General features: G+C 65.1%; 1 protein-coding gene across 7 annotated transcripts; it reads right to left on the minus strand.

The window, feature by feature from the left end:
- Window positions 1–3,500: 3,500 nt before the first annotated feature.
- Window positions 3,501–23,276, minus strand: RAPGEF3 (Rap guanine nucleotide exchange factor 3). 7 transcript variants are annotated; one of them, XR_012584407.1, is made up of 27 exons: window positions 19,881–20,792; window positions 14,849–14,902; window positions 14,411–14,517; window positions 13,491–13,612; window positions 13,198–13,372; window positions 12,865–12,949; window positions 12,592–12,652; window positions 12,266–12,342; window positions 12,005–12,151; window positions 11,718–11,827; window positions 11,398–11,489; window positions 10,717–10,795; window positions 10,318–10,468; window positions 10,126–10,208; window positions 9,697–9,736; window positions 9,481–9,562; window positions 9,235–9,381; window positions 9,013–9,110; window positions 8,706–8,831; window positions 8,438–8,619; window positions 8,262–8,352; window positions 7,272–7,322; window positions 6,995–7,082; window positions 6,783–6,847; window positions 6,456–6,566; window positions 6,278–6,349; window positions 3,501–4,796 (listed from the first exon to the last, which is right to left on the minus strand). XR_012584407.1 is itself a non-coding variant. In XM_074564870.1 (27 exons), the coding sequence occupies exons 1-27, from the start codon at window positions 23,149–23,151 to the stop codon at window positions 4,678–4,680; spliced, it is 2,853 nt and encodes a 950-aa protein (XP_074420971.1). In that variant the 5' UTR covers window positions 23,152–23,276; the 3' UTR covers window positions 3,501–4,677. The 7 variants fall into 7 exon arrangements, 6 of the variants coding, with proteins under 6 accessions (XP_074420971.1, XP_074420970.1, XP_074420968.1 ...); XM_074564870.1 differs by lacking the exon at window positions 19,881–20,792 and adding an exon at window positions 22,855–23,276 and having other exon boundaries at window positions 6,456–6,510; window positions 11,398–11,486; XM_074564869.1 differs by lacking the exon at window positions 19,881–20,792 and adding an exon at window positions 22,855–23,276 and having other exon boundaries at window positions 6,456–6,510.
- Between the last annotated feature and the right edge of the window lie 1,179 nt (window positions 23,277–24,455).

Here is a 24,455-nt window from a genome sequence, read left to right on the forward strand (position 1 = left end):
AGCTGGGCCATCCCCACTCTGCGTGGGGCTGCCCTTCTCCAGGGCCTCCATGGCCCCAGGTCACGCCGAGGGGGAGCTCAGCCCATGCCTGGCGTGGCCACCAGCCCCTTCCCTGCCCGCAGCAGCGCCAGCCGAGGCTCAATTCAGCACAACCCAGTGGCAGCCGTTCCCAGACGGTGTGTGTTTTGGTGTATCCCACAGGAGAGACAGCTTTCCATGCTACCGCGGCCTGGGGGTCACCTGGCTCCCTACTGGTTCCCAGTCCTGGAGTGTGTTGTACATGCTGACCAGTACACCCAGAGGCACGGGGGTGACCAGACTGGAATCGGCCAGCACCCATCTTCACGCTGCCTCTGAACCGTGGCTCAACCTCCCCGTTCTCAAAGGGGCATCGCAATCGTCCCTGAGCCGATCTCCATCCTCATCCCGCCACTGCCCAGCTCAGCCGCTGGCGGGGCAGCACCCAACACCGCGTCAGAGAAATCAGAGAATCATCACAGGGTGGGAAGGGACCTCTGGAGATCATCTCCTCCAACCCCCGGCCAGAGCAGGGTCACCCACAGCAGGTGGCACAGGGATGCGTCCAGGCGGGTTTGGGATGTCTCCAGAGTTGGAGACTCCACCACCTCCCTGGGCAGCCTGTGCCAGGGCTCTGCCACCCTCAAAGTAAAGAAGTTCCTCCTCCTTCCCATGCTCAATAACCCAGACGCAACTCGCCATCCTCCTGGAGGTTGGTTTAAAAACTGTTTCCCTGTTCTGGCATGGAGAGCAGCGCACTGAGGCGAGGAGGAAGGAACCTCCTCAACCCGTTTTTGCTGCTGGAGGGTGTTGGGGAATTTCAGCTCTTCCACACATCTGCCCGTCTCTTCCCAGCCACGGGCCCTCAAGGGCCGGACATGGGCTAACCTCAACTCATCCGTCAGGGAGCAGGGTTGTATTGTCCGCAAGCATCGCCCTTCCTTGGCTTTCCAGGAAAATAAAGAAGAAACCAACAGCGGACGTTGGTGCTGCACCCGAGGGTCCATCACAGGCACCGGCTGGTTTCTGGCTTCTCCTCACACGGTGACGTGGTTTCTCAGGAAGCCTCATCACACGCCTTGCCCAAAGCCCAGATGATTTATACCAGCCACTTCTCCGCCTCGTCACCAGTGCGCTGCGACAGACCCAGGGATGGCCCAATACTGCTGGTCCCTTGTGGCCCGTGTCCCTCTGGTTTGGCCAGCTGTGATGCTGGGAAGAGTCCTCACCCGGAGGCTCCTGCTTCTGTAAACAGCCCGGAGGAGCTTCTGTAAACAGCCCCAGTCTCTCCTGGGCTACTTGCCACCGTGGCTGCCATGTGGCCACGCTCCCGATGCTTCCATCACCAGAAACAGCGGGTCCAGGGCAGGGTCTCCCCACCAAGGAGGGGGTCACTCCTTGTGCATCTCCACCTCTGCAGGTGAGAACTCGCCTCCAAACCCCACCCGGGCCAAGGGGAGGCAACTTCTAACCTCCATCAGCAGAGCAGGCAGCAGCCGCCTGCGCCCCGTCCTGCCAACACGGCAGCATTGCGACAGCCTTAATCCCCCCGGGGCGCGTTAGCTGGCACTGGAGAGCCGGGTTTGGTGTAACAAGGACCAGGTTTGGCTTCTTTCTCACCCCTTAGTCATTTCCTACCCTCCAACCTGGGCTGGTGACCCTGCTGACCCGTCCTTCCCGAGAGCAGCCTTTGGGTCACCCTGTGCTCTTTGAGTCCATCAACTGGCTCAAGCACATGTTTCTCCAACTCCAGGCTGTGCCTCGAGCTCTGTGGGGGGTGAGGAGCTCACATCAGTGGGGCTGGACATCGGATGGTTGGCTGCGGCCATGGTGCATCCGTCTTGCTCCTCTGGGATGCCCCGGAAGAGCAGGAGCCGCAGAACCTGGAGATGGAGCGAGTCCCGCAGCACTTGATGAGGGGGCTGGGTGCCCACCATGGAGGATGGTGGAGGTGGAGCCCATCTCTTCTTGCAGAAGGTTGCTTTCCCAGCCTCACTGGGGAGGACGATGCCTTTTGCCTTGGGCTTAACTGGGAGCGTCGGCTCCATCAGCAAAGGTGTGGGAACGGCGCCTTTATCCCTGTTCCTCAGCCACACCTTCCAGAAGCTGGTGGTGGCTGGGTGTGAGGACACCCCACGGCCACCCTCGCACACCCCCCTGGTCCTGCACGCCTTGTTCCCACCTCAACCTTCCAGCGGTGCTGGACCCGCAGGCACCGAAGCCCTCTGAGCCCCTGGGGACAACATGCTTCTCCTTGTCCCGGCCGGCGGTTGGCGGTCGCAGGGACAAGTGCAGGGAGGTGTGTCCGGGGTCACCCACCGCTGACAGACGGACGGCGTCGCTGGCTGTCACCGAGCCCCGTGACCCCGTGGAGGCTGCTCGCCCACGCAGGGTGAGTCAAGCGCCGCAGGGCTGGCTCCGTGTCCCTCTTGCGTTAGAGCCGAGGAGAGGAGACGGGAATTGCTCACGCTGAGCCCACGGCAGCCAGCCCCGGCCTCGGAGTTCAGGCGGCCACGCTTGCCCCTGTGCCCAACAACACCGGTGTCTCTCCTCCCTTGCACTACACCCTCGTCCACACCCTGGTTTTTCCCGGGATCTTGCTCGAGGAGGCGACCATCCACCCTCTTATCTTTGCAGCTTTCCACAAGCTGGGCTGCCCAACACCCAGCTTCATCCCCATCCCCTCCCGCCATCCTCCTCTCCGCATCCCCCGCCCCGCACCACCCCCGTCCGACTCATTGACCTTTTCCAGACTATTTCCCCAGGTTTTCCCTCAGGCTCGGGATGTCTCGGGGCTTCCGCACCTCCATGGGAATCGCTGGTGGGGCTGGACCTTCACGCTCGTGCTCCTTGGGAAAACACAGCTTGCGGAGGGGCACGGACCATGGTGAGCTTCCCAACGGGATGCTCCTCACAGCCTGTGCCGGGAAAAAACCAGACAGGGGTCAACTTTTCCACTCGAGCGGAGTTTTCCCCAGCCGAGCGGGCCAGCATCCCGCCCGCAGCCAAGGAGGGGACGCATCCATCGTGCCGGCCAACCTGCGGACTGAAGGTAATCTGCAGGCCCAGAAACGTCTGGAAAACGCACAACTCTGGTTTAACCCTTCCTTCCCCACACACGAGCTCTTTCGTTTCAAGGCTCCTTTGGTCTTTCATGGCAAAGATCCGGGGAAAGGTGGCTGCGGCAGGTCTGGGCTGCCCGATTTGGGTCCAGCTGCCAAGGAATCGCCATCGCTTCTCTGCTTTGCCTTGGCTTGCCCGGACACGCACGCTGCTGGGACCATGGGTGGGGATGGAGTTAGAAACCTGGGAGATGCCCGGTGGCACCACCTGGTCCCCGTGGAGCATGGCCAATCAAGCAGAAAACCACAAAGCCAAGCTTTATAGTGGCGGGGGGACCCAGGGGTCCCGGCATGGACGTGGTGCTGGGAGCCACCAGGAACCCGTGTCCCGCCTCGTCGCCGGCTGCATCACTCGGAACGTTATTTAGGTGCGATGGAGACTTTTATTTTAAGCAACCCGTTCATCTGCATGGTGGTACTAGAAAAGAGCAATTAATGGTCCCTTGTAGCCCAGCCGTACCTGGGGCAAGGCCGGGGCGGGGGGTGGCTTTGGCTTGTGGCTCCACGCTGTGGCTCCGTGGTGGCCCGGCTGGGGCACAGACCTGGCCAGTCACCCAGGCCTGCTCACGGCGTTTGGGAAGGTCATTGCTAAAACCGCTCCGTGCGCATACGGAGATGCTCTGGGGGGAGGGATGGGGGTCGTCACCCCCCACCCCGGGGTCCATCAGCGCTGCCTCCTTCAAAGACATCTCCCCCAAACGCCCGCTCGCGGCCCAGCAGCAACTGGTCAGGGGCTGGGGACGGCCAGAGCAGGTCGCCATCTCCACCACGAGGCCACCACAACTCCTTCCATGATGGATGCTCTCCTGCCTCCGCGCCAGGGCTGTACGTGGCTATTCCTGCCCCCATCCATGCGGGGAAACTGAGGCACGGAGAAGGCTGTGATTAGCCCAGGGTTTGGCAGCACGGGCTGGTTTAAGCCCCAACAGTCCTGGGGGGGATCGTGATACTTTTCCCGTGGCTCCTGGGGTCACGCAGCTCCCAGAGGGTGGGAGAGGGGACGCAGCCAGTGCCTCCCACGGGACACACAGGACAAAGGGAAGGGCAGGTCCCCTCTGGGGCTGCCCCCAGCGTCTGTGGGGCAGCACAGCACCGTGAGCCAGACCCGATGGAGACAGGCCATCGGGGTGCAGTGGCGTTCCCTGCTCGTAGGGATGCTCCGGCTCGAGTCCCTCCAGGAGCAAGGGGCATCTTCCAGCCCGGCACCGCCAGGCTGGGCAGCATCGGGGGGCAGCCAGGGTTCCGTCCTCCCCGCGGACGGTGCAGGGAGCGAATCCAGGCTGCTGCAGAGAAGAAAAGGGAGTGCAGCCCTTGCATACAAAAATACCTCTATTGCTCACTCCCCTGTCCATGGCCCTCGCCTGCCCGCGGCCCGGCTGCATCCCGGCATCCCGGTGACGGATCTGGCATGGCCGAGCAGAGGCTGCTCTTGGCCGGCTCCTGCGCAGCCCCGTGCCCGGTCCTCCTGGGAGCTGAGCCAGGGGGCTGCCCCCCGGCAGACGGGCTGCCGCGTCCCTGCTGTCCCCCTCCGGCCCCGTCAGGACTCCAGGTCGTGCGAGAGCCGCAGCAGCTCCTTCTGGCTGTCGATGGCTTTGAGGTGCTGCAGGTACGCCCAGGTGGAGACGGGGCTCCGTACGCTCAGGGACTGCTCCGAGCCTGCCGGGGAGAGCTGAGATCAGGGCTGGGCTCTCCCATCCCCCTCCATCCCCTCCGGCTCCGCTTGCCAACCCCCTCCATCACCGCTGGCTCACCTCATGGATCCCCCTTCGCTGCCTCTCGCCTGACTCCCTGATCCTTCTACTGCGGCTGGCTTGGCTCGTTGACCCCCTCCGTCCCCTTCAGCTCGGCTCACTGAACCTCTCCATCACCTCCAGTTGGCTTATTCATCCCCCTCTATCGCCTCTTGCTCAGCTCATTGAAATTCCCCCTCCATCGCCTCTCCTTCTGCCCACGGATCCCCTCCATCACCTCTCCCTCTGCTCATGGATCCCCTCCACCACCTCATGGATCCCCTCCATCACCTCCCGGATCCCCTCCATCACCTCTCCCTCTGCCCATGGATCTGCTCCAGCACCTCATGGGTCCCCTCCATCACCTCTCCCTCTGCTCGTGGATCCCCTCCACCACCTCACGGATCCCCTCCATCACTTCTCCCTCTGCCCACGGATCCCTTCCATCACCTCTCCCTCTGCTCATGGATCCCCTCTACCACCTCATGGATCCCCTCCATCGCCTCATGGATCCCCTCCATCGCCTCATGGATCCCCTCCATCGCCTCATGGATCCCTTCCATCATCTCTCCCTCTGCTCATGGATCCCCTCCATCGCCTCATGGATCCCCTCCATCACCTTCCCCCCAGCACACAGATCCCACTCCATCTCCTCATGGATCCCCTCCATCACCTCATGGATCCCTTCCATCACCTCTCCCTCTGCTCATGGATCCCCTCCATCACCTCATGGATCCCTTCCATCGCCTCTCCCTCTGCTCATGGATACCCTCCATCACCTCATGGATCCCTTCCATCACCTCTCCCTCTGCTCATGGATCCCCTCCATCGCCTCATGGTTCCCCTCCATCACCTCATGGATCCCTTCCATCACCTCTCCCTCTGCTCATGGATCCCCTCCATCGCCTCATGGTTCCCCTCCATCACCTCATGGATCCCTTCCATCACCTCTCCCTTGACTCACGGATCCTCTCCACCACCTCCAGGAACCCGCTGGAGCTGAAGGAACAGGAGCAAGTGGGGACAGCCCGGCTCCATGGGGCAAAGCGCTGCCCCATCCTGCTGCCTAACCGCTCCAGCGCTTCCGACATGCTGGAAGCGCCCCCTGACCCTCTTTTAACACATGGAGCTGCTGACTGGTGCCTCCAGCGTGCGACCCACGGCTCGTCCCACACGGGAGAGGGAGCTCAGCCTCCATCCCCGGGTACTCCCGGGCATCAGCAGCATCCGGACCGGCTTTCACCCACTGCAACCAGGCTGGTGCCCTTGGGACGTGCCTGTGGGACCCCCTGCCCGAGGACGGTGGGTGCACATTCCCCTGGGTTGGCTCCGAGGGGTGGGGGTCCCCCAGGGCAGGGATGGTGGGGGCGGGGCGGGGTGTGCTGGATGGGTGAGCCCCAGACGTACACGTGGAGATCCTGACAGCTTTGGGGTCCTCCGGCCGGTGCGGGGAGCGATTTCGCAGCGGGGAGAGCGGAGCTGGGTGCGGAGAGAGAGAGAGAGCAGGAGCTCAGCCCCATCCCCAAAAGTGACGGTCCCCGGCCCCATCCTCGCTCGCCCCCCCTCACCCCCCGGGAGCACTCACCGTGTGCGTGGCCCCGGCAGCGCTGCAGGACACGCACGGTCTTTGCCATCATGTGCTGTGGGCAATGCACAAAGGTCACTTGCTGTCACCTGGCCCCACTTTGCTCCCAGGCTGGTAAAACACGGTCCCCTCCGGCTTCAGCGGCCGCTGCCCCGTGTCCCCCCGTGAGGGGACGGCCAGGGGTCCTGGCTGCCGGGGGTGGGGGGGTGGGGGCTGCGCTAACGCCATGGGGGACGCTCTGGATCTGCATCCCAGGGAATCGGGGCGGGGGGACAAGCAGGTCCCCCAAGGTGGGGGTCCGCGGGGGAGCCAAGCCGCCCCACTCACCATCTTCTCAAAGTTGATGAGGTTCTCGGCCAGCGTGCGATTGCCCTCGTGGATGAACGTCATGTCTGCGGCGGCGGGGGGGTGGGGGGGAATGGATTTGGGGATCAGATTCCCAGTCCCTGGGAGGGCTGGATGCATCCCAAGGGATCCCCACCACCCTGGTGTGACCCGTTCCCCACCTGCACCCGCAGCTCCCGAGGCGAGGTACCCACCTTTGAGGAGGAGGGGCACGAAGGGGATGATGGGGGGGCTCAGCTTGGCGACGGCCAGGCGATAGACCCTGTGGTTCCACGACGGGTCCTGGGGACGGAGCGGGACCTCAGCGCAGGGGACACAGCCCCGGCTGCTGCCTGCCCCGGGTGCGGGGGAGAAAGCGGGGGGGACGGGGGGCAGCACCTCCACAGCAGCCCTGTGACCTTGCACCCTTTGGGAAGGGGGGGCAAACCCTGGCGGGAAGGGGGATATGGGGCGGGAAGGGGCTGCGCTCACCAGCATCCGCTCCAGCGCCGAGTGCAGCTTTCGGATCTTGTGGGGCAGCCTCTGCGCGGAGAGAGGGTCACCATCACTGGCACCCCAGGTGTCCCACCCCCAGAGAGGGTCACTTCCCCAGCACCCTGCCTCTCCCACCCCACAGACCCCCCAGGGAGGGTCACCGTCCCTGGCACCCCGGCTTTCCCACCCCCAGAGACTCCATGAGAGGGGTCACCATCACCAGCACCCCCGCTCTCCCACCCCCAGACACCCCCCAGAGAGGGTCACCGTCACCAGCATCCCAGTTCTCCCACCCCCAGAGACCCCGAGAGAGGGTCACTGTCACCAGCACCCCAGTTCTGCCACCCCCAGAGACCCCGAGAGAGGGTCACTGTCACCAGCACCCCGTCTCTCCCACCCCCAGAGAGGGTCACTGTCCCTGGCACCCCATCTCTCCCACCCCCAGAGAGGGTCACCGTCCCCGGCACCCCGTCTCTCCCGTCCCCAGAGACCCCCCCAGAGAGGGTCACCGTCACCAGCACCCCAGTTCTCCCACCCCCAGAGACCCTGAGAGATGGTCACCGTCACCAGCACCCCAGTTCTGCCACCCCCAGAGAGGGTCACCATCACCAGCTCCCCGTCTCTCCCACCCCCAGAGACCCCCCAGCTCCCCACACCCCGACTCTCCCCCACTGCACCTCTGTGGGCCCTACACCACCAACTGCTCCGGGTGCTCGCGAGCAATAGGCTCGGAGCCCATTGTCACCCTGGTGGGGGGGACTTTGGCCTCCGGCTGGGTCCAACCAGACCCCCGGGGCTGATCCTGGCCCCCTGCCTTGTGGGAAACACCCCCCGCCTCCAGAATCTCCCTTGCTCGGAGCTTATGGGTGCAGGGGCTGCCTGGACCCTAGCCCTCGGGCCACCCTCGCCCAAGCCAGGGGACCCAGACCCGTCACCCCAGACCTCGCGGGACCTCGCGGGGCTGGCAGCAGCCCAAAGGCCGGTTACCTCCCAGGTCTTGGCCAGCCGGCTGACGGCCGTGTTGCTCACACCAAACATCACCGCGAAGAAGGAATTCAGGTTCTTCTGCTCCTTGAGGCTGCCGGCGAGGACAGAGTCAGGCGAGGAGGCCACCACCGGCTCCGTCCTCGCAAGGACGGGGACAGGGGTGGCGAGGTACTCACTGTGCGGCCAGTTTGATGAACTTGCGGAGGAGCTGGGCTCGCCTGCCCACCTCGGGGCAGAGGCACAGCTCCGTGGCCACCCAGTACTGCAGCTCGTTGAAGCGCCGCATGACCCGCTCCAGGTTGGCCGTGGTCACGTCGTGAAACTTCTGCGGCCCGACGATGTAGTGGATCATTTCCACCTGCAAAGCCCAACGCGGCGGCTGAGGGGTGCCCCGAAAAGCCACCCCGGAGGCATCTCCCGCCCCGGTCCGAGTGCTGGCCTTACCTGGTGGATGCTCTTGAAGAGGTTCCAGTCGTAGTCGGTGAGGTGGCTGGCCAGGTCCTTGGAGCTGATGAGGTCCAGGGTCTCTGAGGAGCCGACGTGGGGGCCCAGCTGCTCGGGGTGGGGGGTCTGTGCACAGGAGAGAGGATGCCCGACCCCTCCGGCCATTACCAGGGAAGGCAACACCAGCCCCTTCCCGGGATGGACACCCCCAACCCTGAGCTGCTATGGAGGCACCGCAGCCCCAAATCCCGCTCGGGGGGTCATCCCGGTGCTGCCCACCCCCAGGACCCCCCTGCCCCGTACCCACCAGGCTGCCCAGTTCCTCCACGCTCACGGCAAAGAGCCTCTCATTGAGCCCCAGCGCCGTGAACACCCCCACGGCGTCCGGCTGCAGCCCCACTTTCTCTGCGGGAGAGAGGAGGGTCGGTGCCGGGATAGAGAAGGGGCCCGATCCTGGCTGGCCACGGGGCAATTGTCACCCTGGCGCGGTGACATCCCGGGGCTGGGGTTGGGGGGGGAGCCCGCTCACCTCCGGCCGAATTCACCTTCACTAGGATGTGCTCCTGGTCCCGGCCCAGCCGGGGAGCGAGGGACCGCAGGACGTCCCGCACCGAGGCGTTGATGGGCAGCACCGTGATCAGGCACGAGTGGTCCGGTCTGTAGATCTCGTAGGGCACTACGGGGGGGGGGTGGGGGGTGTGTGTGTGTGTGTGTGAAAGAGTTTTAGCATCCCAGCCGCTGGGGAGGGGACAGTCCCCACTGTCTGTGACTGTACCTTTGTCCTGGGCTCTTAAGGCACAGCTGCTGCCCGGAATGGCCTCCTCCTGGCTCGTGAGCCAGTTCACCGAGCTCCGAGCCTGCGGGTAAGGTGGGGGAGAGCGGGGAGGATGCCACCCCGCCAGCTACCCCTCCTGCCGGGGGTCACCAGAGGCCAAGGGTGACCCAAGTGTCCACCTCCCTCACCCTGGCATCCCCCCAGGGCCACCCCTACCTTGGGCTGGGGAGAAACGCTGCCGTCTCCGTTCTCCAGCCTGCAGGGAGAGGATAAAGGTGGTGTTAGAGCCCTGCAGCCCCCGTCTGTGCTGGAGACAGAACCGGGTCCTGCAGCCCCCCGGGATCCAGGCCACCACCAAGCCCCCCGAGCATCCCTGCCCCACTGGGCACCAGATGCCCTCCTGTGGCCGGGAAACCCCCATGCTGGGGACAAAGTGGCCCGAGAGCTGCTGGCATCCCCCCCAGCATCTCCCCAAGTCGTGGCAATCACTGCTTTGTTGGCCAAAAGCTCAGCCCCATGAAAAGCACAATATCCTGCGGGCACGAGGGGTGCAGGACCCGGGGACACGGGCATCAGCGATGGCTCTGGGGGCAGAGCCAGGCTCTGTTTCGGACGGGGACAGCCCTCCATCCCCGGGGGACTCACGCTCGGGGCCGCCGGCGGTCCTGCGCTTGCTCCTGGCCCAGCCCGCCCAGGCGGGGGTCCTGGCTTGCCAGGTCGGCGAGGTTCTGCGGGAGGAAGGTGCCCAGCAGGTCAGCAGAGGGTGGTGAGGGCCAGACCCCCCCCTCTCCCCTCTGGGGACATCCCCTCCCACCCTGGTCCCGCTGCCGCCGGTACCTGCAGCAGAGCCGTGGTGCTGCGGTCGCCCTGCAGCAGCCGCCCGTAGAGCAGCACCCACTGGCTCACCAGCCGCAGGATCTTCCGCCGCTTGTGCAGGGAGTAGGTGGCCTTCTCCTGCTCCGAGCCCTCCAGCGGCTCCGCGCGGAAACTGGGACCGGTCAAGGGCACCAACATGGGTGACGGGGACCCCCAGAGGTGTGCACCCAGGACAGGACAGAAGACGGGGATGTGTCCCGTGCCCAAGAGCCTGGGGAATTCGGGGCTCCCCTGGCCAACCCCTGAGGTCCCACCGGGGTGACAGGGACCAAGCTGGGCGCGCTGGCCCCTGGCCGGGGGGTGCGTGGAGTGGGATGGAGCCCGGTGTCCCCCCGCCAAGTTCCAGCCGCAGAAGGATACTGGTGCAGCAGAGCTCTGCAGAGCTGCGAGGTCGGCATGAACACGGTGTAAGTCAGCAGGAAATCCCCCAGCAGGGTATCTGGAAGGGACCGGGCCACCATCATTCACCCGTCACGGCGGCCAGCGGGCTGGGGACACGGTGGTCACAGCCAGGCGGCGCAGCTGGCTGGGAAAGGGTCACCCGCGCCCTGCGTGGGGTTGGCCTGTGGCGTCCCCCACCAGGGTGACCGTGCTCATTGCGGGTCATTTTTTGCTTCTAAAAATGACGGAAAGGGCTGGCGGGGCGGCAGGTTTTGGGGGCGGAAAGAAAAACCCAAGGGCTGCAGGAGAAGCGCAGCACTCGCAGGCAGCGAGCCCCAAGGCAGCGACGATGCCGCCAGCTCGGCTGCTCCGATTTTTTACCCGCTGGGGACATCTCCTGGTTCCCGTCTCGCCTGGTTTTGCTCCGCTCCAAAGGCAGAGGGAGATGGAGGGATGCGGGAGAGGACAGAGGAGACGCTCCCTGCCCCGGGGCTGCCTCCCTCTCCCGGCCCCGATGGGGGGTTTTTAGGGTGAGAGGAGCAGCTTTCGGGGTTGATCACCAAAGGCAGTCCCGCCCGGTGCTGGTCCCCCTGCCCCCATCTCAGGGTGGCTTGGGGACGTGGTCCCCGGAGCAAGGGGGAGACCCCCCCTCCCACCTACCCACGGGGTCGTAGAGCGTGGCGTCGAGCCTCATGAACTCCAGCAGATGCTCGAGGATCTTCTCCGGCGTCCCAGCCATCACGAAGTACCTGCTGGGCAGAGCACCGGGCGCATCAGGGAAGGACGGGCCACCCCAGCTGTGGGCAGGGCCACCACGCCGGGCCACCGGGCCGCTCGATGTAGCTGCTCAGCATGGCCTGGCATCCCTGATCCCCCTCTGAGGACACGGAGACTCCTCCAAGGGAAGCCGGAGGAGGCAGGGGGACAGGCAGCGTTGATGGCATGGCTGCGAGGAGGGGACAGGGACGTGCTGCTGTCACCTGCTGCTCCGTGCCGCGGCTGGCTGGTTGCTGCCACCCTGCAGGTTCTTCTGCAGGACGAGCACCACCTTCCCGTGCTCCTTCAGGCGCACGGTGTTGGCTTCCACATCCTAGAGAGAAAAACCAGCCATCAGCCCGGCTCGGAGCCGTCAGGGAACCCCCGGCTGGCTGATGGCACCCCAAAACCCCGTGTTGGCAGGCGGAGAAGTGTCCTCCCCTGCAGACACCAGGGAGGGTGCACGGTGTGTCCCGGCTGGGACCCAGCGCCCCACGAGCCCCCTGCCCACCTTGAGGATGTGGTTGAAGTCCTGCTTGTCCACCCGGAGGAAGTGGCAGTTGTCCTCTCGCAGGATGATGGTGGCCGCCCGGGGCGCGTCGTTCACCAGCGCCAGCTGCCCAAAGTCGTCCCCCTCGTGCAGGGTGGCCACCAAGCCCTGGAGGGGGGTGGGCAGAGAGGGCGAGGGGATGGCGTGGGAGCCCCTCATCCCCGCTGGGGGGACAGTGACATGGGGTGTCTGGAGAGCCCTGCGGCACAGGGACACCCCTACCTTGCCATGGGTGACCACGTTCACCGAGCCCTTCCAGATGATGTACCACGATGTGCCCTTATCTCCTTGGCTGAACACTGCAGGGGAAATGGGGGCAGTCAAAGAGGAGGAGCCCCCAGGCATCCCTCTTCAGCCCGTTCCCCCCCGAGCCCCCAGCCCAGGAGAACGCGGCGAGTGCTCCGGTCCCCTCCATGCCCGGTCCACCAAGGGACAGCGAGAGCATCCACACTGATGGCAACGGCTCCAGCCGTCCTCCCCAGGCTGGGGACCCTTCCCTGGGGGTCCCGGGGTGCCCCTGCACGGCTCCGGGGGCCCACGATACTCACGCACGGTGCCAGCTCTCTGGTGCGACTCGAACATCAGCACGGATGCCAGCTCCCGCTTCACCTGCGGCAAGAGGCACCCGCCATGAGGGTCACCCCGGCCCGGAGCTGAGCCAGGAGGGGACACCCGTGGGAACAGGGGACAGGGCGGGAAGGGAGCCCAGGGATGCTCAGAGACGCCCAGACGGGAAGCGATGGGATGCGGGAGGATTTGGGGAGCAGGAGGAGTTTGGGGACACACACATGCACGCGCTGCGGGGGGAGCGGGGCGCTCACCGAGTTGGAGAGATGAGCCACGGCTTTGATGTGGAGGAGCTCCTCAAATATGAGCTCCAGCTCGTCCTCCGTGCGCTGGGCAGGCCTGGGAGGGGACGGGGCGGGGGGGTGAGCAGCCATCCGTGCCCCCTCTCCCCACCACATCCCAGGGCGCAGACGCCCCTCTGCAGGCACAACCCCCTGGTCCAGCACCCTCTTTCTCCCCCGGGTCTGGCAGCCGTGGAAGAGATGCTCGGGTCACCCTCACCCACCGCAGCCCCTTTGGGACTCCAGGGTTGAAATGAGCCCTCCCCCCCCAGCCCCCGGCCCCCCGGGAGCCCCCGGGCCACTCACGGCTTGCGCAGGGCCATGGTGAGCAATGCGTCGGGACCCAGCTGGGCCAGGAAGGCCAGTGCCTCCAGCAGCTCCTCCGCATCCCGCAGCCCCGTGCCGGACTCGGGGCTCAGCTCCAGCTCGGCAAAGCGGTAAAACTGGGTGTCCTTGTCCTGGAAATGCCACTCCTGCTTCACTGCGGGGCGGGGGGAGAGCGCCATGAGCTCGGCCGTGCACCCACGGCAGACCCGGGGGGGTGCCACGTGCACCCACGGCAGCCCCCGGCAGCCCCCAGTCCCACCGCCCGCCCTCACCGTGGGTCAGGACACCTCCGTCCACCAGCACCTGGCAGACGCCGACGGCCTGGCTGCGTGTCTGCACGGCCAGCCCAGCGCTCAGCAGCCAGTCCACCAGCTCCTTCCCCGAGCAGCACTGCCTGCAACGGCAGAAAGGGTGAGAATTGTCCCCAAAACGGGGCTGCGGCACCCGGCACCCCGGGGGAGCCCCTGCCTGGGACGGTGCCTTGGTTTGAGCGACACAGGACTAATTTCTCTTCTAATGCCGGGGAAAACTGCGCTTTTAGAAGACTCTAGTGCCTGAATCGGTGAAAATATTTACTTTATCACCAGCTCTGGGGGGCGGGTTTCAAGGGCTCAGTGTTTTCGAGGTGCGGGGACGAGGAGGAGCGAGACCCGGGCACTCGCCCCAAGCTGCCACCGGGGTTATTCCATCCCATGGACGGCACTTTCCAGAGAAATCAGAGAGTTTGCTGAGTTCTCTCTCGCTCTCCTGTGCCAGCTGCCATCCTGAGCACTCCTCGCCCCGGTGCCGGAGCCCCGAGCCCTTCCCTTCCTCCCGCGGCCGCAGCGCTCGCAGGGTCCCACCTTGGCTGTCCCTGCGGGGAGCACACGGCTTCTGCTGGGGGAACGGGCCGGGTATGATCCTTGGGTATTTTATATTGGTATCGGGATCAATACTGGTCCTCTAGTGTTATTAATGTTAATTATTTACTCTTATCCTATCAAATCTATTTATATTTCAACCCTCGTGTATCCTTGTTTTCCCCGATTCCCCTTCCTGGGTGGGGAGGACTCATTGCGTGATGGAATAATTGTCTAAATGACAATAAACCATTACGGGTTTCTCAAACCCTATCAGAGGGACAGGAGAAGTCCTGCCCTCGTCCCGGGCAGCCCGGGGTGTCCCCTGGCATGGCAGGGTGCCGCCGTCCCACCTGTGATGCCGCAGGTGATGCTTGTGGTCCCGGATGAGGCCGGGGCGGGTGCTGGTGAGGTGGATGAAGAGGAGCTTCCCGGCTCGCCAGATCTTCTCCGAGGATGCCTGGGGGTGGAAAGGGATTTTACAGCTTGCCGGGGAAGCGGGGAGAGCACGGGTGGCAAGGTATGGACCCTGACACCTCGCAGGGTCATCCGTGTCCCCAACACCCTGCACGAGCTGCGATACACCTCACGCCCACCCCAGCACCCCGGGATCTCTGTCACCCACCCCCAGGAATGGCCGAGCCCAAGGGTGTGAGCATCCCAGAGCTGAGCCAAGGACCCCAGGGTACAGGGGTGCTCCGGCCCCCCACCCCTCACAGCCTTCAAGACATGATTTGCCATCCTCCCCCTCCCCAAACTCAGGTCCTTGTGGCTTTTCCCAGCCCACCCACCTGGGTAAGGCTGTGTCCATAATCCAGGGTGGATTCCGTGTCCAAAAGTGGAGTCTGGAAAACCGAAAAGAAGGGGGTTAGAATTATAGAATCACTGAATGGCTGGAGTTGGAAGGGACCTTAAAGCCCACCCAGTGTCGCCCCCTGCCCTGGGCAGGGACACCTCCCACCAGCCCAGGTTGCTCCAAGCCCCGTCCAACCTGGCCTTGAGCCCCTCCAGGGATGGGGCAGCCACAGCTTCTCTGGGCACCCTGGGCCAGGGGCTCACCACCCTCACAGCCAAGAATTTCTTCCCGATATCTCACCTAAATCTCCCCTCTTTCAGGTTAAAACTGTTCCCCCTGGTCCCGTGGCTCCCCTCCCTGCTCCAGAGTCCCTCCCCAGCTTTCCTGGAGCCCCTTTAGGGACTGGAAGGGGCTGGAAGGTCTCCCCGGAGCCTTCTCTTCTCCAGGCTGAACCCCCCCAGCTCTCCCAGCCTGTCCCCACAGCAGAGGGGCTCCAGCCCTCCCAGCATCTCCGGGGCCTCCTCCGGCCCCGCTCCAACAGCTCCGTGTCCTTCTGCTGTCCCCAGGGCTGGAGGCAGCACTGCAGGGGGGTCTCACAGAGCGGAGCAGAGGGGCAGAATCCCCCCGCCTCGCCCCCCTGCCCACGCTGCTGGGGCTGCGGCCCCAGTTGCCGGTGGCTTTCTGGGCTGCCAGCGCGCATGGCTGGGACATGTCGAGCTTCTCACCCACCGGCCCCCCCAGGTCCTTCTCCTCAGGGCTGCTCTCCAGCCATCCTCCGCCCAGCCGGGGTTTGTGCCTGGGGTTGCCCTGACCCAGGGGCAGGACCTTGCACTTGGCCTGGTTGAACTTCAGGAGGTTGGCAGGGTCCCGCCTCTCCGGCCCGTCCAGCTCCCTCTGGATGGCATCCCTTCCCTCCAGCGTGTCACCGCGCCACACAGCTCGGTGTCGTCAGCAAAGTTGCTGTGGGTGCCCTTGATCCCACCATCCATGTCACCAACAAAGATGTTAAACAGCACCGGTCCCAGTACTGACCCCCGAGGACCACCATTTGTCATGGCTGGTGGCCGTGGGGGCTCTGCCGTGCCCCCCCTCACCCCACACACCCCAAGGGGGCTCCTGCCCCCTCCCAAGGCACAGCTCAGCCTTGGCCCTACACCAAGATGAGCATCGGCGCACGTTCCCCAGCACCGACCTCCTCGAAGCAAGGCGAAGCCTTCCCTCTGCCCCGTCCTCGCTGAAAACGGCCCCCGCCAATGCTTGCGCCCAGAAACCTGCCTATTTTTCCCTGCATCGCCCAAAACCTTCGCCGCTTTACACCCCCTTTTCCCTTGCACACCCCCCAGCCACACCAACGCCCCGGCCACGCGCTCGCAGGGAGGGCACCCCCCAGGGCGACCCCTTTGGGTACCACTAAAGATCCTGCTTCAGGGAGCAGCGACCTGGGACGTCCCAACAGAAAAACGAGCCCGGATCTGGCTCGAAGCATCACCGTTGTGCCACCGTGTCCCACCGGCCCCATGCGTGCACCGGGGGGACCTCACCCCCCCAACGCCCCCCCCCCCGACTCCCCGCAGTTATGTTTAACTTCAGAAAGGGAAGTGCATTCAAATGAGGGAGCCGGGAGATAAAAGAAGGAAGTTAAAAGTAAAATCGTTGCAAACAGGGATCAAAGCCATGGGATTTGAGGCAGGGAGCTTGCCACTGGGGGAGAAGGACTTCAGAAAGACCTGGGGAAGCTGGCGCAGCCCCTGGGGAGGGAGCGGTGGCCAAAACCCAGGGTTTTTCCTCCAGCTTTGAAGCCGGGTCCAAACAAAGAGGACGGAAAAGATCCCAAACTCCGTCGGGTTACGGGAACGGCCCCAGAAAGCCTTGGAGAGGCGGAGGATGAGCTTGCAGAGGACACCAGGGATGGGAGCCGCGGCCAGGCTGTCCCAGGGCAGGCGATGGGGAGCAAGAGCTGCAGAGGATGAGGGGAGCAGAGAGCCATGAAGAGCACGTGCCCGAACCCTTCCCTGCAGGCGACGCGTCCGGGGACGTCTCTCAAATCACAGCACGGCCAGAAAAAAAAACCTTAAACAAATCAATAAATCCTGAAAAATCAGCTGTGACGAACCACCGAGACGCGGCGGTTCCGTGCGCCGGGAGGAGCTCGGCAGCAGAACGGCAGAATTGCGGCGGGTGATGCGTAACCTCGGAGCTGGCGAATATGAAGCTGTTTTTCCAAAGGATTTTAAGGGAGAACCTGGAAACAATGGACCAGCAAAGCAGAAGGTCACCGGGCACGTGCTGGGTACGGGGGAACAGCAGCGGGTAACACTCAACACAGAAATGCCTAAAATAAGGCATATGAGGAGAAAACAAGCTCAGTCTTCCCTCGCTCGTGGTCAGAGGCTCTGAACTCAAGCAGGAGTCTGCGGCGGTGACCGAAAATGTGAACTTGGGCCTCGACAGCTGTGAAAAAAATGCAAATAGTGGGATGGGTGTCAGTAGGAAGAGAGCAAAATAGGAAACCTCGCTGAGCCACGGCACACCCGGAGCAATTCAGTGCTCCCTGAGGAGAGAAACGCACCCCTTGGGGGGTGGAAAAGCCCTGTTGCCCACCAAGGTTTTCACTCCATTTAACTTAAATCTGCACGTGAGGAGTGGATCCAATGCAGTTTTCTAAACCGGTTCCTCTTTTAATGTTTTCTTATCCCAATATGCTGTTTTCTTAACCCAAAAATAGCTCAGGGATCCAAAAATGGCACAGGGAGTCCCTCCCGGAGGGACTGGCATCATCGCGTTGTCAGGAATAGCTGGGGGCCATCTCCGACCGAGCCACATCCCGGCTGTCGGGGACAGACCGGCTGCCAACCGCTGCGGCACAATCCGGATCCGCGTTCAGCTCCGCCATCCAGAGCGACGCCGGTCCCTGTCAGGCCACGCTTGAGTCCTCGGTTTCTCCACCACCGCTCGTCCTTCTGGTTATCCCCCATCGGCAGCTGATTTTTAACCCTTGCGTTCGTTTTCCTCCCCTCAGGGAACGGATGCTCCGGGCAAAAATCATAGAACCGTAGAACGGTTTGGGTGGGAAGGGACCTTAAAACTCACCCAGTGCCACCCCCTGCCCTGGGCAGGGACACCTCCCACCAGCCCAGGTTGCTCCAAGCCCCGTCCAACCTGGCCTTGAACCCCTCCAGGGATGGGGCAGCCACAGCTTCTCTGGGCAACCTGGGCCAGGGGCTCACCCCCCTCACAGTGCCTCAGATCTCACCTAAATCTCCCTCTTTCAGGTTAAAACCCTTCCCCCTCGTCCCATGGCTCCCCTCCCTGCTCCAGAGTCCCTCCCCAGCTTTCCTGGAGCCCCTTGAGGGACTGGAAGGGGCTGGAAGGTCTCCCCGGAGCCTTCTCTTCTCCAGGCTGAACCCCCCCAGCTCTCTCAGCCTGTCCCCACAGCAGAGGGGCTCCAGCCCTCCCAGCATCTCCGGGGCCTCCTCCGGCCCCGCTCCAACAGCTCCGTGGCCTTCCGGTGCTGAGGACTCCGGAGCTGGCCACAGCTTTCCAGGCGGGGTCTCCCCCAGAGCGGAGCAGAGAGGGACCAAAAAAAGCCGAGGGAGGAAGGGCTGAAGCATCATGGCCCGGCCCAGCCGCAGCCCCGGTCCCGCTGCAAAGGCGGCCGCGCTCCCATCCCGGGGGCTGCCCAGAGGGACGAGGGCTCCTTGAATAAACAACCTTTTCATCTGCGTGTGCCACATAAATCACAGGCGGGGTGTCGGGGCGGGGGGAAGGCAGAGCACCCGTCAGACCTGGAGAAGGCAGAGCACCCGTCAGACCTGTTCTCCACGCGCTGCCCCGGCCGGGGCAGTTACTGCCCTTTGAGCATTAACCCCGCGACGGGGTGAGGGCCACCCTACCTCGGGGCGTCTTCACCTCGAGGGGAAGGTTTTGTGGTGTGTGTCCCGTCTCCCCCCCCCCATTTTTTCCTGGCCCGCAGCACCCCGGGCTGGTGGGGGAGGTGGTGGGCACTCGAAACACGGCGTCTTCTGGCCCGGATCCTGCTTGGATCCGCTGGCTTTGGGATGGTGGGGAAGGTTTGAGCAATCCCAGCATGAGGGACAGCCCGGACGAAAGCCTCAATTAAGGGCAGGAGTAATTAGCTTCAGAAACCTTCTTTGCAAATGAATTCAAGGACAAAAAATATCGCCTACCGGGAGCTGAGGGGACTCCAAAGAATCCCGGCACCTCCTGGCAGAGTGATGGAGGCGGACACCCGGCGATGGGTGCTCTGCCCTGCGCTGCCTGCCTGTCCCAACCCCTGCCTGCTCCCACCCTGCCCGCCTCAGGCTGCTCCCCGGGTTTCCTCCAGCCCTTTCCATACCCTCAGCTCTTCCCCATCCTCCTCCGGACACCTCTGGAGCAACCAACCTGCCCTCAGCACTTTGCAACTGGTTTAGGAGAGATTCGGGGAGCGGAAGGATGGAAAACAAGCGGCTCCGGGAAGGCAGCAGGTCCCTGGGGACACTCCCGACTCGGCCACGCTGCCGCTGAGGCCGGGACACGGTGACTTACTCACTCTGCAAACTCTCCCCAGCCTCGTGACCGCCCCGTGGAACAGGAAACGCGCCGGCAATCGCAGAGCAAATGTTTGCAAACAGGAGCCGGGCTGCGGCCGGAGAGAGGAGCTCCCCCCGCCGTGGGACCCGGAGCTTCGTGTCATCCCCTCGGGTGCAAGCGTCAACTGCTCCGGCGGTCCCCAACCCGCCTTTGGCATCACCCCGTAAGGGAGGTCTGTCCTTCAGGCAGGGAGCCAGGACGCGCCGTGGTCCTGCTCCGAGCCACGCTGACAAGGACACCGAAGGAGACTTGCAAAAACCCTGCCCAGGGACGAGCGCTCGGAGCCATTACTCCCTCCTGGGCTTTTCTCCCTGCCAGGCCAGCTCTTGAACCGCCCGCAAAACCTCACGGCTGGCCCCAAAAACCCCGGCCCAAAGCATCCCTGCTGCCCAGCTCCCGGGTCCGGCCCCACAGGATGCCCTCCCCACCCTCACCCCCTGCCTCATCGCCGTCTCTGAACCGCTTCCGAAGGAGTTGCCTCTTTCCATCTTCCTGCTTACGGGACGCGCGGGCGCTCGGATCCTGCTTGTCTCCAGAAATCCGGCAGCGGTGGGCGGGCGGGCGGGCGGCCAAGGCCAACGGCGACCATTCCACGCTCGCGTGCTGCTTTTGTTTGGGATCCCGAGGAAAACAACAGGAGTTATTTCAGGCTTTACGGCTCCGGAGAAAGTCCTCGCCCATCCGCAGCCTCCAAAGGCCCGGCAGCCAGCCAGGGGCTTGCCATCCCCCCCGGGAGCCTCGCCGGGGAGGGGGGGGTCAGGGGACCTGCTCTGTCCCCTCCGTCCTCTCCAGGAACGTGGTGACACGGTGGCACTTGTACTCTGGGAAGGTGAAGGACGGAGCTGCTTGGGGACGCCGGGCTGCGATGTCCCGCTGATGCCAGGGAACGGCAGCCTGGGCTGGAGGCTTGTGGCAAAGAAAGAGCTGGGAGGGATTTGCCGGCACCGGGATGAGGGAAACAAGTTGCCAGGAGGGATGAGATGGAGCCACCAGGCGAGGAGGAGTTTCCAGGAGCCGTAGGCTTGCAGCGATGGGGACAAGGGACAATATTGCTGCTCCAAGGCACAGCCAGACGGTTCCCCGCCGTCCGCCTCTCCCATACCCGCCCTGAGCAACAGGCACCTGCAAAAAGTGGGGAAACCCCCCCCTTCCCCAGCAAAAATCAGCTCTGCTCCCCTCAAACAGCCGGCGGTTGTCCCCATGCACGGCAGAGCCACTCGGGGAGGGGACACTCCTGCACGTGCCACCGCGCTGCCAGACTCGGTCAGGTTTATCCCGGTCCGGCAGTTTAGCCCAGTGACGCTCCAGCCCGCTGCTTTCCCGACCTCCCCGGCTTTTTGCCGCTCAAAAAACCTGCCCAAAATTAAGTTCCTAAAAGTTCTGGGGAGAAAAAAATCAGGAAGAAGGGGGGGGGAAGGGAAAAGAGAGGAAAGCTCTTATTTTTGTGAAGGAGCTTGCACGCCGCACAGAAATGCCGAACAGGGGGGTGTTCCCTTAAAGTAATTTCACTTTTTTCCTTAAAAAACATTTGTCTCGGGTCAAGCAGTGTGGGAAGGGGAAGGTCAGGAAGCTCAGATGGGGCAGGTGAACAGGCTCCGGGATCACCTCCCAGCCCAAAGGGGACGGCAAGAGGCCAAGAGCGGGGACCTTTTGTACCCCCGAGACCCCCAAGGGACGGCACGGACCCGGGGAGGGAGGACGTGAGGTTGAGCACCGTCCCGCTGCCAAGAGACAGGTTTCTCCTGGAGAAACGGCCTGACCCTGGCGGGGAGGGAACGTTTTGAACCCCGTGTGCCGCAGGGGAAGGTCTTTCCTGTTCGCACGCTCGGGGTTGGGGTGCGCTGCCCGGCCGCCGCGCGCCGCAGCACAATAGCACCGGGCTCATTTCATGCCTGGCTGCCAAACGCTGCCGGGAGAAGGGGTCAGGGCAGGCGGCTGCAGAAATGCCTGGCTCCCTGCACGCCTCGCCTGGCTCCTTGCACGCCTGGCTCCCTACATAGCTTGCCTGGCCGCTTGCACGCCTGGCTCCCTGCACGCCTGGCCCCTTGCACACCTTGCCTGGCCCCTTGCACGCTTGGCTCCCTGCACGCCTGGCCCCTTGCACGCCTGGCCCCTTGCACGCTTGGCTCCCTGCACACCTGGCTCCCTGCACACCTGGCCCCTTGCATGCCTGGCCCCCTGCATGCTTGGGTCCCTGCACGCCTCGCCTGGCCCCTTGCACGCTTGGCTCCCTGCACACCTCACCTGGCTCCCTGCACACCTGGCCTGGCTCCTTGCATGCCTGGCCCCTTGCACGCTTGGCTCCCTGCACACCTCGCCTGGCCCCTTGCACGCCTGGCCCCTTGCATGTCTTGCCTGGCCCCTTGCACACCTGGCTCCCTGCATGTCTGGCCCCCTGCACACCTGGCCCCTTGCACGCCTCGCCTGGCCCCTTGCATGCCTGGCCCCTTGCACGCTTGGCTCCCTGCACACCTCGCCTGGCCCCTTGCACGCCTGGCCCCTTGCACGTCTTGCCTGGCTCCTTGCATGCCTGGCCCGGCTCCTTGCACATCTTGCCTGGTTCCTTGCACACCTGGCCCCTTGCACGCCTCTCCTGGCTCCCTGCATGCCTGGCCCCTTGCACGCCTGGCCTGGCTCCTTGCATGTCTGGCCCCTTGCACGCTTGGCTCCCTGCACACCTCGCCTGGCCCCTTGCATGCCTGGCCCGGCTCCTTGCACGCCTGGCTCCCTGCATGCCTGGCCCCTTGCACGCCTGGCTCCCTGCACGCCTGGCCTCCCAGCCAGCAAACAGGAGGGGGGGAGCAGGGTGCAGGTCACAGATCACAGCCCTCTGCCAGGCCAGCCAGGAAAGAGGGAAAGGCCAGACCTGTCCTGCAAAGCCCTGCTCAGAAAGTGGCACTGGAGGCGGCGATAAGCCTTGGGGGGGGCCCTACTTGGTTCTTGCGGTGGCTTCGCTGAACCCCGTCCTCACCCAGGTGCAGACCGCCGGGACAAGGAGGGACCCTGAGAGGGGACAGCCGGCAGCCAAGGGGGTTCCTTGGCCCAGGGTCCATCCCTTGGGGCAAAGAGGGACGCTGACAGGGGAAAGCCGGCAGCCAAGAGGGTTCCTTATCTCAGGGTCTGTCCCCCGGTGCCAGGAGGGATGTTGATAGCGGAAAGCCGGCAGCCAAGGGGGTTCCTTGGCCCGGGGTCCATGCCTTGGGGCAAAGAGGGATGCTGAGAGGGGAAAGCCGGCAGCCAAGAGGGCTCCTCGGCCTGGAGTCCGTCCCCTGGTGCCAGGAGGGATGCCGAGAGGGGAAAGCCGGCAGTGAAGGGGGTTCCTTGGCCCGGGGTCCGTCCCCTGGGACTCTCGGTGGTGGGGGGGGTCCCCCGACCGGGTCTCCCCCCTCCCGTCCAGCCCGCACTCACCCAGCGGATGCCTTGGATGCGGGGCAGGCTGCCCCCCTCGCCCTCCAGCCGGATCTCGTAGCTGGAGCTCCGGAACAAGTGCATCTTCTTCAGGAGCACCGAGAGCCGGTTCCCCTCAGCCCCGGCTCCCCCGGCGGGGGGCGGCGGCGGCGGCGGCGGCGACGCGGGGGGGGACCGAGCAGCACCGGCCCCCGGTTCCAGCCCGGCTCGCCGTGTGCCCTGCCGGCTCCGGGCTACGGGGGCTCCGGGGCCCCGCCGCGCCGCCTCCCCGGCCGCCCCGGCCCCGCCAACCTTCATGAGGCGGCGGGGCGGGGGGGCGAAGCCATCGCGGCCGCAGCCCCCGGAGCTGCTCCGGCGGCTCCGCGGCGCTGCTCGGGACGGGACGGGACGGGTCGAGCTCGGCGCCGCCGCCGCCGCCACCGCCGCCGCCGCCGCCGCCGCGCCGGGCTGGGCGCGCCCCGCCCCCGAGCGGGCTGGGAGCGGGAGCGGGAGCGGGGCCCGCCCGCAGCCCCTCCCCGGGGTCCCACGGTCCGACACCCCGCACCGGGAAACCCTCCCCAACACACCGCTCTCGGCGCCGGGACACCCCCCCCAACACCGCCCTTGGCACAGGGACGACCCCCCCCCACCGCCACCCTCGGCACCGAGATACCCCCCGCACCGCTCCCGGCACCCGGACACCCCCCGACACCGCTCTCGGCACCGGGAAACCCCCCCCAACACTGCCCTTGGCACCGGGACGCCCCCCCCCACCGCCACCCTCGGCACCGAGATACCCCACCACCACCGCGCTCGGCACCGGGACACCCCCCGACACCGCTCTCGGCAACGGGACACCCCCCCACCACCACCGCCCTCGGCACCGGGACACCCCCCCCAACACCGCCCTTGGCACCGGGACGCCGCCCGACACCGCTCTTGGCAACGGGATGCCCCCCCGCACCGCTCTCGGCAACGGAACATCCCCCCCAACACATCACCCACGGCACCGGGACACCCCCCCCGACACCGTCCTCGGCACTGGGACACACCCCCCCACCACTCTCTGCAACGGGACACCCCCCAACACACCACCCTCGGCACCAGGGCGCCCCCCGCCCGCCCCAGCCCTCGGCAGCGGGACACCCCCCCACACACCACCCTTGGCACCGGGATGCCCCCAGGCCCTCAGCACCAGGACACACCAGTCCCCCCCCCCCGGACTCAACATCCTGGGGGGGGCCTGGCCCAGTCCCCCACTTGCTGGACTCCCCAGTCAGCGTCAGCCCTGCATGGCTCCCGGGGACCCCAGACCCTGGGGATCGGGGTGTCCCCAAGAGCCCCTACAACACCCCACCAAGACCCCAGGGATCGGGGTGTCCTCAAGAACCCCTGTGCACCCCCCCAGGACCCCAGGGATCGGGGTGTCCTCAAGAACCCCTGTGCACCCCCCCAGGACCCCAGGGACTGGGGTGTCCCCAGGAGCCCCTGTGTACCCCAAGCAGGCCCTGGGGATCGGGGTGTCCCCAAGAGCCCCTACAACACCCCGCCAAGACCCCAGGGATCGGGGTGTCCCCCTGAGCCCCCACCCTTCCCCTGCGCACCCCACCAAGACCCCGGAG

This window comes from Larus michahellis, chromosome 22, assembly GCF_964199755.1.
Source record: "Larus michahellis chromosome 22, bLarMic1.1, whole genome shotgun sequence".
Lineage (NCBI taxonomy): Eukaryota > Metazoa > Chordata > Aves > Charadriiformes > Laridae > Larus > Larus michahellis.